The 18,568-nt window shown below is 35.6% G+C and overlaps 3 protein-coding genes across 5 annotated transcripts; all 3 read right to left on the minus strand.

The window, feature by feature from the left end:
* Window positions 1–308: 308 nt before the first annotated feature.
* On the minus strand, window positions 309–1,532 carry LOC145602596 (uncharacterized). Its single transcript, XM_081658778.1, has 4 exons — window positions 1,121–1,532; window positions 931–1,034; window positions 654–825; window positions 309–583 (listed from the first exon to the last, which is right to left on the minus strand). The coding sequence occupies exons 1-4, from the start codon at window positions 1,304–1,306 to the stop codon at window positions 443–445; spliced, it is 603 nt and encodes a 200-aa protein (XP_081514904.1). The 5' UTR covers window positions 1,307–1,532; the 3' UTR covers window positions 309–442.
* An 806-nt stretch (window positions 1,533–2,338) lies between these two features.
* On the minus strand, window positions 2,339–18,114 carry LOC145601155 (uncharacterized). Of its 3 annotated transcripts, XR_014104352.1 has the most exons (15): window positions 17,646–18,114; window positions 15,905–17,223; window positions 15,648–15,811; window positions 14,701–14,903; window positions 12,982–13,050; window positions 12,445–12,517; window positions 11,816–11,972; window positions 11,420–11,711; window positions 11,222–11,336; window positions 10,911–11,074; window positions 10,630–10,704; window positions 10,107–10,532; window positions 9,641–9,703; window positions 9,264–9,310; window positions 2,340–9,174 (listed from the first exon to the last, which is right to left on the minus strand). XR_014104352.1 is itself a non-coding variant. In XM_081657106.1 (12 exons), exons 1-12 carry the CDS (start codon window positions 18,009–18,011, stop codon window positions 10,344–10,346), a joined length of 3,186 nt encoding a protein of 1,061 aa, XP_081513232.1. In that variant the 5' UTR covers window positions 18,012–18,114; the 3' UTR covers window positions 10,026–10,343. The 3 variants fall into 3 exon arrangements, 1 of the variants encoding a protein (XP_081513232.1); XR_014104351.1 differs by having other exon boundaries at window positions 2,339–9,174; window positions 9,264–9,703; XM_081657106.1 differs by lacking the exons at window positions 2,340–9,174; window positions 9,264–9,310; window positions 9,641–9,703 and having other exon boundaries at window positions 10,026–10,532.
* On the minus strand, window positions 2,478–3,182 carry LOC145600434 (uncharacterized). The gene has a single exon (XM_081656331.1). It carries the CDS (start codon window positions 3,180–3,182, stop codon window positions 2,478–2,480), a length of 705 nt encoding a protein of 234 aa, XP_081512457.1.
* Window positions 18,115–18,568: the final 454 nt, after the last annotated feature.

The raw sequence follows: 18,568 nt of genomic DNA on the forward strand, positions 1-18,568 counted from the left end.
CAGCTTCTGCTACATCTTTATATTGTTTTCCCCTATTCAATGAAAGACTTAAATCCCCAACTCTGCACATTTCTTCAGGGTAGTCCTTCCTATCATCTCCAAAATTAACTCCTGAACTAGCTGATTGGTTTTTAGCACTACGATTGTCCTCTTCTTTATTTACCTGCACAAAGTTAGTGCATACATACATTGTGATTCCTCGCTGTTTAAAGTTATCTCTAGCGCACTTTATTATACCTTTATTCCAATTCTAATACTCCCCCGTCCATCAATCACAAGCTACATACTTTGTATGATTAGTGTTCATTTATAAAATATTTAGTATGGTAAAGTCTGGAGTTTATAACTACATGTCTTGGTATGTTTTTCTTGGATGACTCTAAACAGAAACGTGACATATGAAGTATTATTTAGGAACAGGGGAAGTAACATTTCTGAGAATTTAAGCTGAATAAGGTACCTCTGCTGCTGTTGAAGGAGCCTCCTCTAGCTGCAATTTGATGCCATTTTCATCAGCTATTTCTTTCAGCAACTTCATTCTGCTTTCCAAGCTTGGCTGCCTAGTCGATAGTTTCTGGATCATCTGCCCAGAAAAATACCCGTTAAACACACAATTAACATGTATTCTTGACATTTAAGTGGAAATCATTTACCTTGAGGTTGACACCACATCTGTTACGTAATTCAGTAGCGCGAAGGGTGAACTCTTTGCCATACCGGGATGAAAAAATATAGCGTATCTCCTGTAGTTCTGGTAATTCTCCGCACCTTGATGCCGCAAAAATCAGGCTTGATATAGCCTCTTGAAGCTCCTCAGGGCAGGTTCTGAATCATATGTATTCATGTGTCAAAACATCTAGAAGACTGAAACACCACAATATTAATTATTAAATTAGAACAAAAAAAGTAAAAAAAAAAAAGGAGGCTTACTTTTCATCTTCAATAAGTTTCACCCTTTCACTCAAAAGAATGCAATAGCTCTCAATCATGGCAAAGACATCCAACATATTTTGCTCCTTGATCACTTGTTCAACCTATCAAAAACACGCAAACAAAACCATGCATCACAATCTATTCTGTGTGAGACATCATATATTGTGAAGGAAGCAATGGTGTTTACCCTGATGAGAGCACGCTCGTGCTCGGAAATTTGGAGGAGTTGAACGACATCAGAGCGAGCAATGGAACACCGCGCTCGCTTCTGGTTCTTAAGGACAGAAAGCCGAGATATGGCAAGGTTTACAAGGGTTTTGAATTTGGAAGCCTTAAAGCTTTTTCCTAGCAATGCATCCAAGGTTTTTCCCATGCTTAACTTCTTACTACCAACACTAGAGAATGTGGGTAAAGCCTACAAAAAGATAGATATTCCTAGCGGCAGGTGAATGCAGCAGCAACAGTCCCAACACTCCCCAAGCGGCAGGAGCTGCTGCTGCTGCGAGGATGAGGACAAGGGATACGGCTGCTTGGCAACTTTCTGTGATGACACAATATGTGTGAAAATATGGACTTTTTTTATAGCGAGTATTTTTTAAACAAACGTGTTTGAAGAGGTGTTTGATTACTTAGGGTTGAAGAGAGCGATATATAGTGGAGCAGCAAAGACCTTGTGGAAGAGCATGAACAGCTGGCTTTTAATTGATTTAATATTTGGGAAAAAATATTTTATTTGGGTTTTTGGGAAAATTGTGGTTAAGAAAATTATGATACTAACGCGGTTGGATTTTCTTCAATAAGTCTTAATGACCTAGCAAATAAGAAAAAAATTTTAATTGGTGTAGGTTAGTTTTTACATTTTCTAAAACTTTTTGCCTAATTTTCATATGTTTGTGAATGTAGGCAAAACATACAAAGGTAGGTTTTCAAAGTGTTCGGTAAATATATACTTGTAAAATACTATTGGGCTATTGGCAGTTTTAATTAACATTAGAAGCTTAAACATCAAAATTGGCTTAAATTGTTAGTATTTTGTAAATATCTAATAACTAAACGATGAAAAATAGATTGAAATCCAATTTGGATGCTTATCTTTAACATTGTACCATGGCCAATATCCCCTCTCCAACCTTAATCCTATTTGAATATTTTTGTCAAAAACAATGTCAATTTGTGAATAGTAGAAAATTACATTTTAATCATGAATCTTGCAAAACAAACGATAATCATTTAGAATACATTCTGAAAAGGTATTAAATTACGAATGCATGTCAAAATCACGCGTCGATCAGTATAATTAATGTATATCTTTATTTTTTTTTTTATACTTTTATTATCCAACGCTCCCGTGACGTTTGTTAGCTTTTTCTTGGATCTTAATAAGGTATAATTTTATCATAGTTATGGAAAATATTTTATTGTATTATGGACTTATAGCCTTATAACTAGTACGAGTACTTAGTAGGTATAGGGTAAATAAAAACTAAAAAGTGAGGGGAAAGAAATATTTTTTTTTTTTTTTGACGGGAAACGATCTCATTTCATTAAGCATTAGCAAGGTCACAAGCAATAATAGAGTTTACATCACAAGGAACTTCTTCAATCCAAACACGCAAATTATCATAAGTTAAACTAAGATGGGCTAATCTATGAGCAGCACCATTTCCTTTTCTTCCAACATGTGCAACATCAAAGAAAGAGCAGTCCTTTGCCATGTGAAGGATATCTGCAGCAACAATTCCAAAAGAAGAGCTTTCCTGTTTCTTTTCTCTAAGAAAATGTACCAATTTTAAGCAATCAGATTCCAGAATAATTCTTCGAAGACCAGTATCTAACGCGATCCCCAGGCTATGCCTAGCAGCCAGTGCTTCGGCTACATCAACTCCATGGCTGCCTCTAAACTTGCAACAGGTAGCAAGCATCACATCACCAACACTGTCCCTAACAATCCCACCTACACCAATGGCATCAGCACCAAATATTGCAGCATCTGTATTAAGTTTATAAACCCCAAAATCAGGTGGCTTCCACCTTTGAAGGACTTCAGATCTGCAGCAAAGCTCAGAGGGCAGAATAGTGTTAGCCTTGTCATATTCTCCAACTATTCCAGCAGCCTTTCTAAGCAAATCAACTACTTGAACATCCCTCTTCTCAAAAATCCACGCGTTTCTCCTAAGCCATAAACCCCACAATAAGCTCCAGAAATTATCCCACCAAGCCTTGTCCTTGATTAATTTTGCCTGAGTCATACACTAAGACAAAAAGGAATCGGGGCTGCCATCCTGCACAACCAAACGCAGTGGAGAAAGATACCAGCTTGCCTTAGCAGAGCTGCAGAAAAGTAATGCATGGCATACAGTTTCAGGGGCTTCTCCACACAAAGGGCAAAAATCATCTTCACTAATTCCTCTCTTCTTCAGATTGTATTTCACAGGGATGGCATTTCGAAGAGCTCTCCAACCAAAATGCTTGAGTTTAGGGGGGATACGAGCAGCCCATAAAGAAGACCAAATACCACCATGAGAAGGAGAAGAAGAAGAAGCAACATTACCTTTAGTATCCCCTAGGACAGCATGGTAGGCACTTCGGACAGAGAAGTCACCAATTTTGGTAAAATGCCATGTCCAAGAGTCAGGAACACCAAAGCGAGGGATAGGAATTTTGAGAATTTCCTTGACTTCCCAGTCAGAGAAGTGATTGCAGAGAGCATCCATGTTCCAATCACCGTCATTGATAAGCTCAGAAACATAAATTGCGCCATTCATTAGAAGAAAGAAAAGTGGAGCAACCAAACATGGATTACTTCAGAAAATTGGGTCAATTAAATATGGATGTTTTTATTTATTTATTTTTTATTTTTTTTTACTTAAACCGCTTAAAGATATATTCAACCATTAATATCTCGAACAAACAATCACAAGAATCCATTAATATCTTGAACAATCAACTACAAGAATGTCACTTTCTCTTTATACTTCGTATATAAATTGGGAGTAATTCTGAATTACTCTTAAAATGTTAATTGTTATAATTTCCAAAGCAAGAAAATCAAAGCAAAATGGAGTGAATAATATTTTAGGAGGCCAAAGCTAGAAATATTTGGTAATTTTCACCCAACCAAACCTTAGCTTTCATCTACAAAATCTTAATGGGGCCTCCAACGAATGTTTTGGCTGTCTAATTTTCAAATATGTTGATTTATAAATTAAATTTAATAATTCTTCCTCCTACTGCAAGGAACTTGATCCATAATAGGATGACTTAATCTCCTATCTGTATCTCACATGAGCAGAACTCACTCCCATGGTGTCCAAACTAGTCCACTAACAATAAAAAAACGAGGGAATGATGCACAACGGGTATTACAAAGGGCCGTAACGGTACCACAAGCAAATTTTCCAATGTCTCAACACCACGATTTAGCCCCACAGATTTTTTTGGTTTGGGGAAAAAAAAACAAGCTTACATCATCATATTAATCGAAAATACATACGCAACATATTATGATTCGATTGAAGATGGAAGAACCTCTCCAATTTCATAAGATAGATCAGAATGCAAATAGAAGACAAGTCCAAAGTTATGCATAAATCCCTCGTGTCAAATCTTGTACAAGTAGAACATTAACCAGTACTTAGTTCAGAGTTCAGGACCCATCTATGTCCAGTCTGGATTAAGAGCTCAAAAGAATGGAACTTTCATTATTTTCTACAACAATCACTCCAGGAATCCATATGTTTGTATGTACAATCACTACTTATAAAATACACCAGAACCTTCAAGTTATAATACAAATTGAACAAATGGCCCGAACAAAAGGCACAATCAGAAGACACCACCCTTATGGCAAAAAGGAAAATGCGTCAAGTCCAAAAGATACCTATAATTTCTTTCTAATTACAAGGCATAAACAGAAAAAACTACCGACTTACTAAAACTCTCACAAGCATCTAGTGTTTCAGCCAAGCATGATTGCAGGCCACTGATGATTGGCAGAGGTAAAAAATTTCAATATTAGTAGAAAATTTAAATATATACGCCATTACTCTAAAACACTACTCTGAAGAAGAGTTTTCACATCTCTGAAATGACCTGCTGTGCTTAATTGATTGACAACTTAAATATAAGATTATTTACAAAAGAAAAAAAAATAGGGATGGATAGGCAGTAATAAAAAAATGAAGGAAATAGCACAAAAAAATAAATAAATAAATTACTGGTATGATGAATAATTCAACGGATATAAAACTACTCCCTTTTATATACCTCTATAAGAATATACAGTTTCTCCATTAACACCACAAATAGCCAATACATTCTTCATTGATATTTCAAGTTGCTAAAATTGCTGATTATAACATTTCACTAAATAAAACTGATTATTTACTAATTACAGCTGCATTTATTGACTGAAATTACTTAATACACTTAAAAGGATTAAACATTTTTATGAAAAATATTACTTATCTAAAAAATAACAAATAAATAAAAAACAGAGGGCCCTAAGCCCTTAGCAATATTCCTTCTAACAGTATGAAAACTAGAACTGAACACAGGACACCTACGAACTCAGTCAACATGCATCACTGAAAACATTTTTACTACAACCAATTGTAAAGATATCACTGAAAACATTCTCATGGTGGTTCACAACACCATATGCACAAGTCAATACTCCAAATTAGTGCTTGTACACTAATAACAAAAGATTTCATAGTAACATGCTGTTCTATTCCAACCATTTCTACAACTCAATACATATTCAAAAGAAGAATCTACAAGCTTAGGTCAGATAAAGATATTTTACCTCAAGTAACATGCTGCCAAGTGAGCAAAGCATTAATCTCAAACCAGCAAACTGATACAGAAGCAAATACCAGTCTACTAGAATGCTGTGACTATCCAAACACTTGGTTTTATTTTTAAAGATCAAAAGAATCAAGTCAGCCAATTTCATGGAATACACACATAGAAAACAGACAAACAAACACCCAAGATTTCAAAATCTCTTTTGCCTTGAATGGTTAAAAAATACCAACACTAATGAGCTATGGTATGATTGGCATCGAAGTTTAGAATGAAAATTAACAGGAAGATAGTGGGTCACCAGCTCAAACATAACACACGTCTGACTATATTATATCATTACCCCCCCCCCCCCCCCCGGCAAAACTCAAAGCATACCAAAACATGGGGCAAAAAGAAATCTTAACCAAAAATTTCAATGCACAATCCAAACCAAGCAAAGAACCCACGAGCTATTAACAAAAAAACAACAACCAGAAGATATTCAGGGAATTTGCCACAGCAATGCTTCTCCTAAGACCCTGTAGAAGTATCATATACATAGTACAACAAACAAAAGAAGAAACCCAGAGGATAAAGATGCACACTATAACCATGCTTTAGCTGGCCGGAATATGACAAAGAATTTATCTAAGCAGCACCAACTTTCTTCTAAGAGGTGGAGAACAATGAACTTCGGCCCAGACAAACATAACCGACAGTAAAACTCAGCGCAAACTTTTAAGATTGAAGCAGGATCCAATTCTTCTAATTGAAAATATAAGTTATGTCTCATTTACAAGCATCTAAAATGAATTTAATGTACACGATTAGAGGAATAAAATCACACAACTTTTTTAAAAAATAGAGTGATATTGTACAGCCGTTGTAAAGTCTCCCCAAAAAATCTAAGAGGATCAAAAGTTACCCTGATAAAATTACAAGTTATTTATGCTTTATGATAGATTTACTCTTTTTAAATGAGTAAAAATCAAATCTAAATGGGTAAAAATAACTACATTATCCTTTGTAAACTTATCCCATTGCCTATTTACATTAAAATCATATCAGGTTTGAAGTTACACCAAAGACGATTAAAAGTTACACCAAATTGGCGAAATGTTACTTACCAGGTGTACACAAAAGTTTTGGATGAAATTAAAATTTAAAACAACAAAATTGTAAACAAGAGAAGTTAGGGACAGTTTTCAGTTTTGGGCCTTAGAGGGGAGTAAGTAAGGTGAACTTCAAAAACTAAATACCTTTACTAAACATGCTTTTTTTTATAAAACAGATAACAAACGTACCATTGACACAACTAATTGGTTTTATAATACAGTTTTTACATTTTCGAGATAACTGAAACCTTGAAATGATAATAAATAACACTTTAGTAATTCTCTAGTAAATGCTCCCCCCTAACAACATACAATAATGCAAATCTCTTTGAGCAGCTTTCAAAAACTCCTACTCTCAACTATATAAATCTTTAGTACTTCCTACCTTTGTTGTCCTCCAATTTACAATAATTACATAGAAGATGATTATACCATACAGAAAGTGATTATATGATTATACGGTTATACCTAGGGATGGCAATGGGTCCAAAACCTGATCCAGATCCATGGAACCCGACCCATCTTTTAGGATAAGCAGATTGTTTTTTTTGGTTTTTTTTTCCCTCCTTACTTTGTATTGCCTCTTTGAGATTGGTTAACAAATTAGCTATACTCTAGTGTTTTACTCTCAAAAAAACAAAAAAAACAAAAAAAAAAAACCATACAATATACATCAATAAAAAAAAAATTTACAGAAAAATTGGCTTCAAATAATACCAACTTTCACCACAGGATCTAAACTTCAGTTACCTATCTACTCCAAATCGTGGCCTTTAATTACCATGATCAAGTTTGTGACTATTGCAGTCCTCACATAGAACTAAGTTCCTAAAAATCACCAGTGCTTCAGAAAGAAAGCACATGTTTAGAAAAACATAAGTCCCATGACTGTGAGTAAGCTTCCTCTCTTCATTCTTTAACTTTCTCGGTAATTGGGTTCATTCTCACTTCCAAAATTCTAATTTCTCTTACCTATCATAAGACGCAAATAAAAAAGTTTGGTGCCTAGGTAAAGTTTAGCATTCGTCCCTTCTATACCAATTGGCACAACAAGTTGATCACTTCTACACCTCACCCTTAGGTGCACAGACATACTTCAAAAAATTTTACTCCCTCCGTTTCGTAATAATTGCAATAGTAGGGTATGTACAAAGTTTTAGGAAATTTATAGGGTAGGGACCAAATGAGAATTTTTTTATAATACAAAGTATAGTCGGTAGGGGAGAGATTTTTTTTGAAAAAAAATAGTGCAAGTGGGGTTGGTAAAGGAGAGAAATAATAAAGGTATTTGAGAAAGTGGGGTTAGTAGGAGAGAAAATTAATCAGATAATAGTGGGTCCTAACCAAATAAAAGAAGTGTTGAAAATGTTATGAAACGGACGTAAAAGGAAAGTATTGCGATTATCACAAAACAGAGAGTACAACTTACAGCTATAAACAATCAAAATAAAGAAAATGAAGTTTATGCTTAAGCAATCAATCCATGTACAAAATCGTTTTAGATGAAAAACACTTCATACCAAAACTTGAAGTTAATTTCACCTCCACGGGCTCTAGCAAAGGGTTTAAAATTTATTGTTTCAGTTGCTTCACTACTATGGATTATTAGATAAGATAAGACTAAATGCTGTCCGAAAATCATATAAAGCAATGACAAGCTAAGAGCAATTAATCTTTTTAGGTTTTATTTTTAAAAAATAAAAAAAAATGTAAAAAAAATCAAGACATGTATTTTGCATTTTATGGTAATGTTTCCTCTCTTTCGTTAAATCAATTTCTTAGGCAGAGATAAGCCACCACAAGGATGGAGTTGTACACTGCACTAAATTCGAATGACTAAAAAAGAACTTATTATAACACGACTACATCGACTAGGAGTAATCATAGAACAATCTCTGTTTATGGCCAATCTTGGTAGAACAATAAAAACCTAGCTTCAAAAGTGACAACCCAAACAATATTATTTTTAACCAAAGTGTTCATTGCAATTTTCTTGTCACTTAAGATGCCAAAATATAAGCAATTTCATCTACTAGAATATGAAATTTGCAACATTCTCTACATAAGCAGAAATATATTAACAGGAAGAATTGTGAATATCAGTGACTACAAAGACTACTTGCATCAACTATTAGGTTTAACACTACATTTGAACTCACTAGACTATTGTAACATGTGATAAGATCAGCAAAGAATTTAGGGTAAGGAACATTTCACAATTAACCAAGAGACTTATAGCACACAACCTAAGAAGAACCAATAAAACAAGTAGATAGAGAAAGGATACCAAAAATAATGAGGAAACTTACAAAGAGTTGCAGGAGCAAGAATCATTTCCCTATCACAGAAAAATAAAAAAGGTTCATTAATGCTAAGAAGATTCAGCATGGTCCGAAAAAAAGCATATAAACTATGACAAGAACTCACTGCAAAAATTTCCAAGAAGTAGCACCGGACATCTCCAAAGCCAAAGCCTCCATAATGACCGGCCATAAAGCAGATGTAGCACATTCATTAGAGCAATACAGACATGACGAGGGGAAAAAAATGAAAAAGGAATCATAATCTTGACGAAAATAACAGAGCAGAGAAAATAAAATGCACAATGAAACTTAACAATAGAGAAATCAGATAAGCTATTTAATGGTATTAGGCCACTTAGGCGACAACACTATCACGAAATAATTTTCATGTAATAAATAAATTCAATCTACAGGTTTATTAACAAGGGCAATCCATGACTAGCTCATGAGTCAAACTAACAAGGGTATCAAAGAAATGATCCCAGTAAACAACAAAGGTACCTTCTCCTTGGTGCCTTCTAGGCATATAAAGATTGGAGGGTTCCCCCAAGAACTGGAAAATCCCTGAATCAAAAGCAAGATTAGACTCTCCAGGCAGAAAGAAAATAGAAATATTTAACTACAAATACCAGATAAGAGAAGAATTCGGAAAGACAAGTAGTAAAGATTGTAAGAAGAGCAACACCGATGTTGTAAGCATCGTATACTTTCATTCAAAAATCCAAAGTTAAACGCAGAGAGTACATCGTCTTCCAAAGGATAACTATCATGAGCATTTAAGCTCCACATTTGAGCAACATTCATCCAATGTGATTATAAGCAACAGACCAAAATAAAGTACAAGATATACTAAACTCACAAGGCAAATGTTTAGAGAGAAATGTGATAAATGTAATGTACTATTGCACAATAAATCATCAAAAATGATTACAATAAAAGAAAAAACGCCTTTGGCGAGTTGTCTTACAATAGAAACAGAACACATTCCATTGAGAACTGCCAGTAAGTGACCTCCCAACAGATATCAGCCTTCTGAGTCCAACTTGAATAATGCCAGAAGCAATCTCCCCCAATCAGGCCCACAGTAGAGCAGAAAAGATAGACAGTAAATTCCCAATGATTAGAGTCTGATATAAACTAAGACCGTAATATACAAAAATCTAGAGCTACAGCATTTGTGGAGTCAGAAAATCAGCATCTGAATTCACTTGCCCGTAATAAATGGGTGATTCAAAGCTTGTGAAACAGTTAGCCTTTTATCTGGATCTAGGACAAATATTTTTTCCAGCAGATCCTTGAAGTTGGCTAACATTTTTGGATCTTCACCAGAAGAACCCCTAATGATGTTACCAACATCTTTTGGCTTAATATTAACGATCAGCTTCCTAAGAGTCTGCACAAAAGCACATAAATAGCTCTAAGTTAATAAAACAATGCCTGCAGCTTTGTTCATTTGATATACACTATAATCATTAATCTTACTGCCTTACCTTCTTAGTGACAGGATCTTCTTCTAGCGCAAGAAAATTTAAATCCTGGTCAAAATGTTGCTCAATGAAAGCTCCCTGAAAAAGCAGAATACATAGAGACAAGACACATAAGAATTGTTAGATAAATATATTTAACTATCCTCAAAAGTCAGTGTCCTAAATATATCTTAACTAGAATTAGCTTCCCACCTCTTGTAAGAGGGTAACTACATCTTAGAATCTAAGCATAATAATAAATAAATAATACTTAGTTAAGGTAAAATGGCATCCATGGTGAGTACCTTGCGAAGCATCTTCTTCGGGAAAGGACCCTTCAATTCCATGTGAAGACGAAGCATATCATTGTTTGAGGGGCCTGGAAAGAGAACCTTTCCAGTATACAACTCATATAAACAGCAACCAACTGACCAAATGTCCATGGGGTGATCATAGGGCAAGCCAAGAACTGCATCATGAAAAATTACAAGCAATAAACAATGGAGCCAAAACATTGATAATTTGATATGGTAAGCGATGATATGCATTAAATACATTATAACAGTTAACATCAACAACAATGTCTTGTAACACAAATTACAATTAAAGAACTTACTAATCTCAGGTGCACGGTAAAATCGGCTCACGAGGTACGGCGTGATTTCATTTTTACCAGCGAACATTGCATTTCCAAAGTCACAAAGCTTCAGCACATTTTTAGATTCATTGACCTAATTGACAGAAGATTTAGATAAATAAGAAACAATTGGACTTGTTTATAAATAATGTGAATTAATAATTAACAAAAACTTACCAGCATATTATCTGGTTTAATGTCACAATGTAGAACTCCGCAATTTCTAAGATGCTTCAACGCAATAAACAATTGCTTCGCGTAGGTTCTCACAGCAGTAAGCTTTAGGCCAATATTACGACCAAACTTCTTTAGAACCTCACGCAGATTCATATGAAGAGATTCAAAAACTATACAGAGATGATTACGGTACTTGAAATTTGAAAGATAACGAACACAATGTCGTCGATCATCGGGATCTGCACCAACTAGCTTCTTCAAAATCACCAGCTCTTCTGTCCCTGCTTTTAACCTTCATAAGAAATGAACAGCAGTAATTAGATCAGGACTTTAGGCAAAATCACAATAATACAAATTCTCAATAATAAAAAGGTTGCAACAAGGGGAGGTACTTACATAGTTTCATTATTTCGTATTATTTTGATAGCCACTTCCTCTGGATCCCCACTTCCAGCTTTAAGATCCTTTGCACGAACAACAGTGGAAAATACACCTTTACCATGTGCTGCCGTGATTTCATAGCGACTATCAAGTACTTCACCAAATCGAAAACCTTCAAGAAGCAAATACAGAACCAATTAAAAAGAGCAGAAAGCTAACAGGAAGAAAAGTGTAGCACAAAAATGCCCTAGCCAGGGTAGAAGCATAAAAGGCACTAACTGTAATAAGACTTGATTATTAAGAAGAAGCTGGCAGGCTACATCTCCCAAAAAGTCAATAGATAACAAGTGGCAACTACAAGACAGCAATCCCCTGTTCAGTCAACAGAGATTCTTTTAAAAAAAAAAAAAAAAAAAGGAGAAGAAGCCTCGATTTAAAACCTCAGAAATGTCACCCACCAAAAAAACGTCATAACATGACAAACTTGATGGAGTTTTATTAAAAGAAAACAAGTAAACGCATCCTTTATTAATAGACATTCCCTCCTACAACCCCAATGTAGATTATGAGAAAAATCTTACATAAAAGTCAATGCAAAGCACTTGAAACAAGTAAATGCCAAAATCAGAAAGAAACAAACATACTGTAATATCCCTCTGGATCATCCCAATTATCATGAAGACCACTCCTTTCAAGAGGCAGACCATCTCCCTTACCCTGCCAAGTCAATGAAAAATCATGAGCCATTATACATAAAGATCAGTTACATCATGTTCACCAACTCAATATAAATTTAATACGTTCTAAATTCCCAACGGACCAAACCTACCCCAATACAAAAAGAATCAAAATATAACACCCCTAGTATATCTCAAACATTCTAGAAAACTTAACTAAGGCAGGAAGCAAAATACATGAGCTAAAAAAATAAGATCTTTCTTACTGTATGATATGATTATAACTCTCTCAGCTTCCATAGATAACAAAGCTGCCAACCAAATCTAATTTGATTCACAATAACACCTTCAAGATTGATGACATTGAACTATTTGTTGGCATGTTGCCAACATCACAACATATACGGAGTAGAATTTTTCGTCGAAGCAAAACTTGCCAAGCTTTTAAAGTGACAGCTAAAATGAAATACGGTGATGCAAATAATTTTAAATAAGCACACGTACCATTTTACGAACTCCAGCAGGAGAATCTCCAAATATATCATCACAGAACATATCATTTGACCTTTCACTCTGCAAAAAATACCATTCATAAGCTTAAAAAAACAGTAGAAATGGCACAATAATACATTAAAATGAGTAGATACCACCAACACTATGCTAGATATTTTAATCACAAAACCATCAAAGCTATGATAATACAAACATTTCTAGCCTTGACAAGTAGAATATTACAAACACATCATACAGTGTACTGGCATTGCTAATATCGAAACCCAAAGCCTATTTCATATATCATCACACCAAACCAGATTCAAATCAGCTATCAAAATAAAGACTAAGCTTGCAGGTTCACATAATTGTACCCTGCAGCCTCTTCAACAGCAAAAGACAGTGAGCAGGTTAATTCTATATTTACATAAACTATAAATGTTGTTTCTTATTTACACTAAGGCCTCCCAAATGCCTAGATATACTCAACACTTTGAAAAAGTAACCCCCTACAATGCCCGAAGATACACCACCAACCTGAGTTATTGCAAAGAATTGGAGTTTGATATTAGCATAGGAAGACACAGAAAGAAGATCATTAAAAAAAATAGAAATGAGATTTTTAAAATATTCATTCCACTTTCAAAATTGTAAATATCTTCATCAGTTTTTCCAATTTCTCACAAGTGTGCCAAAAGACACCCCCTACACAAAGATGAAGAGTAAAAGAGAGAGTAACCAATGGGACAAAGCAAAGAGAAGCGCAAAAGCCGCAAATGATCATCTTGTTGATTATCCAGTCACCGGGGGGGCTTTGGGGGGGAGGGGGGGAGTCTTGCAGAAAGTAAGAATAAGAAGTAAAAAATTAACTATCAAATACTTCCTCCATTCCAAAGAGGGTCTTTTAAACAAATAAGCAGAGATAGCTATTACATTTGCATTTAAAAGATACTTCGTATATATTTAATTGGCATTATAAATTGCGAAAAAAGAAATAAATAAATTCTCGTAAAAGAGAAAAATAAGATGAAAATGATAGCATGTGAAATGGACAGTTTGATGCAAAAGTATAAGTGTGCAAGGGGCAATGAGAATACACAACAATTTTGAGCTGGTGATCTTCTATCAGACGGTCAAATAACTTTAACCCTAGAAAACATAAAAATCAAAGGTAAAATTTACCAATATATCCAAGTATGAACTGGTGGTCTTCTATCAGACAGTTAAATAACTTTTAAAATTACTACTTCAAAGGTTAAATATATCCAAGTATGAACATGTGGTCTTCTATCAAGCGGCTAAATAATTGTAATCCTTCTTATCCAATTTTGACTAGAAATTTGAAATTATTCTTTCATCAAAGGAATGCTACATCATTTCACATAAATCACTACAAGGCTAACATTTTATCTATTTAGGGTAAATTAATTAGCTTTTTGTCTAACTAATACAAGGTCTGACAATATAGATTTATTTGTCTAACTAAAACAAGGTCTGACAATATAGAAGTACAGGACACGACAAACCACCTTGTACAAAAATTAACCAAAACACACCTATAAGCCCCCACAATTGTTCTTTGTTAGATAACTGTGACAGCAGGCGGTATTCAATTGCAATTGGAAGGCAGTAGATGAGAGATGATAACATGCCACACGTGCATAGGCATTATACAAGGTAAAGTCTTCAGGAAACTAAATTGAATTATAAAACAACAGGAAAAATCCATACCTTAGGAGAACCCTCCCCCAGCATAACAGTATTCCTTTCAGCAGCAGTTGAATCATTTCCAGGAGCAGATTTCCCCAAGTTTAAGGAAGTATCATCTTCAGAATCCTTGTTAGCATCACCCTTAGCACCATTATTTTCTTTTTGAACAGCAGTTGCAGAAGACAACTTTAGGGAAGGCTGCTTCGTGAGTTCCTCATCTGATACTGCACATTACAGAAGGCAAATATTAAGGCCCTTCAGACAGATAACATAACCACATGAGTAATAGTAAAAATGAATAACATTAAGAAAATAAAGATCTACTTGAAACGGAGAAGTAACAAATAGATGTCTACAGAACAGAGATAAGCTTTACAAAGTAGTAGGCATTGTGCAAACCGCCACTGGTTTCAAAATCAATATTAAAGAAGCTATCACCAAATTTTACCTGATTGCAGGTATAACAAAGAAAATATGCTACAGCTTAATGGACAAGGCAACAACACTGCCTCCAAGAGACACAATGGTGGTGCAACAAAGACATACATCCTTTGACTTTTATCCTTCTAAAAAGAAATTCTCTCTTCAATAAACTTGAGTCCCTAATAGGATGTTAGTAATAATAAGAAATAAACTGCATTTCATTCCTCTTTAACCCTCTTGATTTGCAGGAGCCATGCATTACTTTCGAGAAGAAGCTCTCCCATAAAAGATGGTACTACAAGGCCAAAGGTGCAAGACGGAGCTGCTTAGAGAAAAGCAACTCAGAAAGGTAGCAAACAGATTCTTTCATATGGAAAAATTTGTACAAATTACCAAGCAGGGGCCAACTGCAACACTAGTTCATATTCCAAAAGTCACAATCTGATATACCTAATGAACATTTGAACACAATACAAACCCGTACACAAAAAGAAACACTACTAAATACCAAATTCCCCGCATAAATACCAAGATATAGAACACACCTTTAGAGACTTGAGGCACAGCCTGCTGCTGCTGCGATTGTTTAGCTTTATATTTCTGAAGAATGGCTTCTCTTCGCCTTCTACTCTCCTCCTTGATTCTATTGATATCATCCTCTTCAGGCTCTGCAGGCTTCAACTCAAGTGTATCCTTGTCATCATCATCCCTGACAGAAAAACTAACGAATCAGTATTCAATACAATGCAAATGAGAAACATGTAAAACATTAAAGAGAGGCTCTTGAATGAACAAAAGTTACCCATTCATTGCATCTTCATTTTCCTTCAGAGAATCATCTTTAGTGGCCTTATCTTTATATGGATCATGCTTCGTCTTTCGGTCCTTGAGATATTCTGCTTCATCATAACCACGGCGCCTATCTCGATTACTGTATACATCATCACGCTCGTCATATTTATGGTGTCTACTGCTCCTATCGTCCTCGTCATCTCTAGCTTTATCTCTATGTCTATCGCTGCCACTATATCTGTCTCTTCCCCTATCCATCTCTGACTTTCGAGACTTGTCCCTTACCTTATCCCGTTCTCTCTCATCATCTCTATCTTTATACATGGATGTGCTATCATCTCTCCTCCTTTCCCTGCCAAGGTCCCTGTCCCGACTTCTTCCACGATCTTTCTCTCTTCTCCTTTCTCTTTCTCTATCCCTTTCATGGTCTCTGTCCCTGCTGCTACCACGATCTCTATTCCAGTCAATATCACTCTTGACCTCTCTATGAGTCTCCCTGTCCCTCACAAAATCCTTTTCCCGCTCATGGTCTCTGCTCCTGATCCTATCACGATCCCTTTCGCTCCTCTCTTTTATTGGCTCTTGCTCCATTCGTTTCTTATCCCGGTACATCTTCTCCTCTGTCTCATTGTCCTTATAATCACCATCTTCATGCTTTCCTTCATGCAAACTAGACCTGTGATAGCTGGAACTTCTCTCTCCTCCTTTATCCTTAACCTTTTCTCCACCATTAGATCTGTAATCTTTACCTGCACGACTATCCTTTTCATCATCCATCTCATAACCAACCTTGCCATTATCATACAACTTTTCATCCCTTTCATTGCGATGCCTTGTTTTTGAATACCTATCGTGTGAAATGCTCTGCGAACGCTCTCTTTCTTTTTTCCGATAAGGAGATTTAGACCTGCTCCTATCACTAGTCTCTAGATGGTACCTTCCATGAGAAGGGGAGCGATACCTTGCTTCGTGGCGGTCATCCCTAACCTTATGAGAATACGAATCTCTTCTACCTCTAAGATCACCCTCATCCACCTCCATTAATTCCAAGGCATGTTTGCTTTTGGTCCTAATATGGTCCTTCTCCTTGCTTCTTTCTTTTAAAGGAGACTCATGCCCTGTATGTGACCTAGATTCTCCTTTTCTAGACCTGCGAGTAAGATCACCATTAGCCACCCCATCTGACACAGGAAATTCGTCGTGATGAGAGTAACTCCCGTCTTCCTTGCTGTCACTACCACTCCGATCACTTCTAGGAGACTTCAAATACTTCTTAGACTTCCCACTTTTATTATTGCTTTCAGAATTTTCTAAATCAGTATCAACACTCTGTGGCACAGGGAACAGTAAAAAAGCTAAGCAAACATTACTCATATATTCAAATCGAACACGAAATAAATAATGCAACACCCTACAAAAACTATGCAACAATAACATGTAACTAAGTCTTACAACTTAAATCCGCACTGAAAACCATTGTCTTCTGGATTCATGATTCACCCTAAAAGAAGTCATGCTGTCTTTTACGTAACCGTCTTTAGGATGCCCATTGCCCCATTAATCATATCCAATGTACATACTATATGGTAAAATCTATATCAAAAATTCTAAATTTTGTCAGCTCATAAAATAATCCAACAATAAAAGAGTTCAATTTTTTTTCATATTAATCACATAATCTAATTACCACAATCAAATATAAAACCAAACAATTAAGCAAGAAATTAAAAGAGGGGAAATCAGAAACACACCATGTAAGAATCATCACCGGCCTTAAATTCACCTGATTCGACATCGGACCCGACCTTCTTATCGAAAGAATCGACTTCAGCAGCAAGAACACCTTCATCATCAACAATCTCACCTTCCTCCATATCATCATAATCAACAAGAGGAGCAGGTTTCGCCACCTCTTCCACTACTTCCTCCCTATTCACAACCTCAATTTCATCTTTCTTCGCATCTCCATGCTTCGAACTGCTATGGCGGTGGTGGTGGCGATGGCGGCGGTGGTGACGGTGATGGCGGTGCTTGTGGCGCTTCGATTTCTCCGGCGAATCGTCATCGGAGGGAGAACGACTGTGCTTGCGATGAGAATCATGGGAATCGCTCGCCATTAATGGAGGAATTTCTAGGGTTTCGATTTGGTTTTGGGTGAATTAGGGTTCGGGACTGATTTCGCAAGTTGGAATGAAAGGAAAAGGAATTGTTAGGATTGATTGCGAGATGAAAAACGATTCTTAGATATATAAATGCCGTGTTTGGGAATATTAATACTAGTAATTGGAGTTTTTTTTAGAAGAAAATTTATGGAGTACGGGAGTAGGGATAGCTCAAGTGGTTAAAACTCCCTTCCTGATTTCAAGAGATCTTTGTATTGACTTTTATAATCCACCCTTAACAACAAAAAATGAAAGTTTATGGAGTATTGAAAACCTTGGGTCTCAATTGTTTTTTTTTTTTTTTTTTTTTCATCCTTAGGGTAGTCTAGACTTATTTCGAAGTCTTGTAAGAATCATGTCTAAATCTCGTATTTTTGGAAAAATTCCGATAATTAAATATTTGTTACACAAGATGAGTGAATGATGTACTTTTGGTATATCCTAATTTAAATTACAAATTAGATTAAACGTGTAATTGTGATTTCATAAGTTTTACATGATGAGTGGATTAT

This window comes from Chenopodium album, chromosome 21 (genome assembly GCF_948465745.1).
Source record: "Chenopodium album chromosome 21, dcCheAlbu1.1, whole genome shotgun sequence".
Taxonomy (NCBI): Eukaryota; Viridiplantae; Streptophyta; class Magnoliopsida; order Caryophyllales; family Amaranthaceae; genus Chenopodium; species Chenopodium album.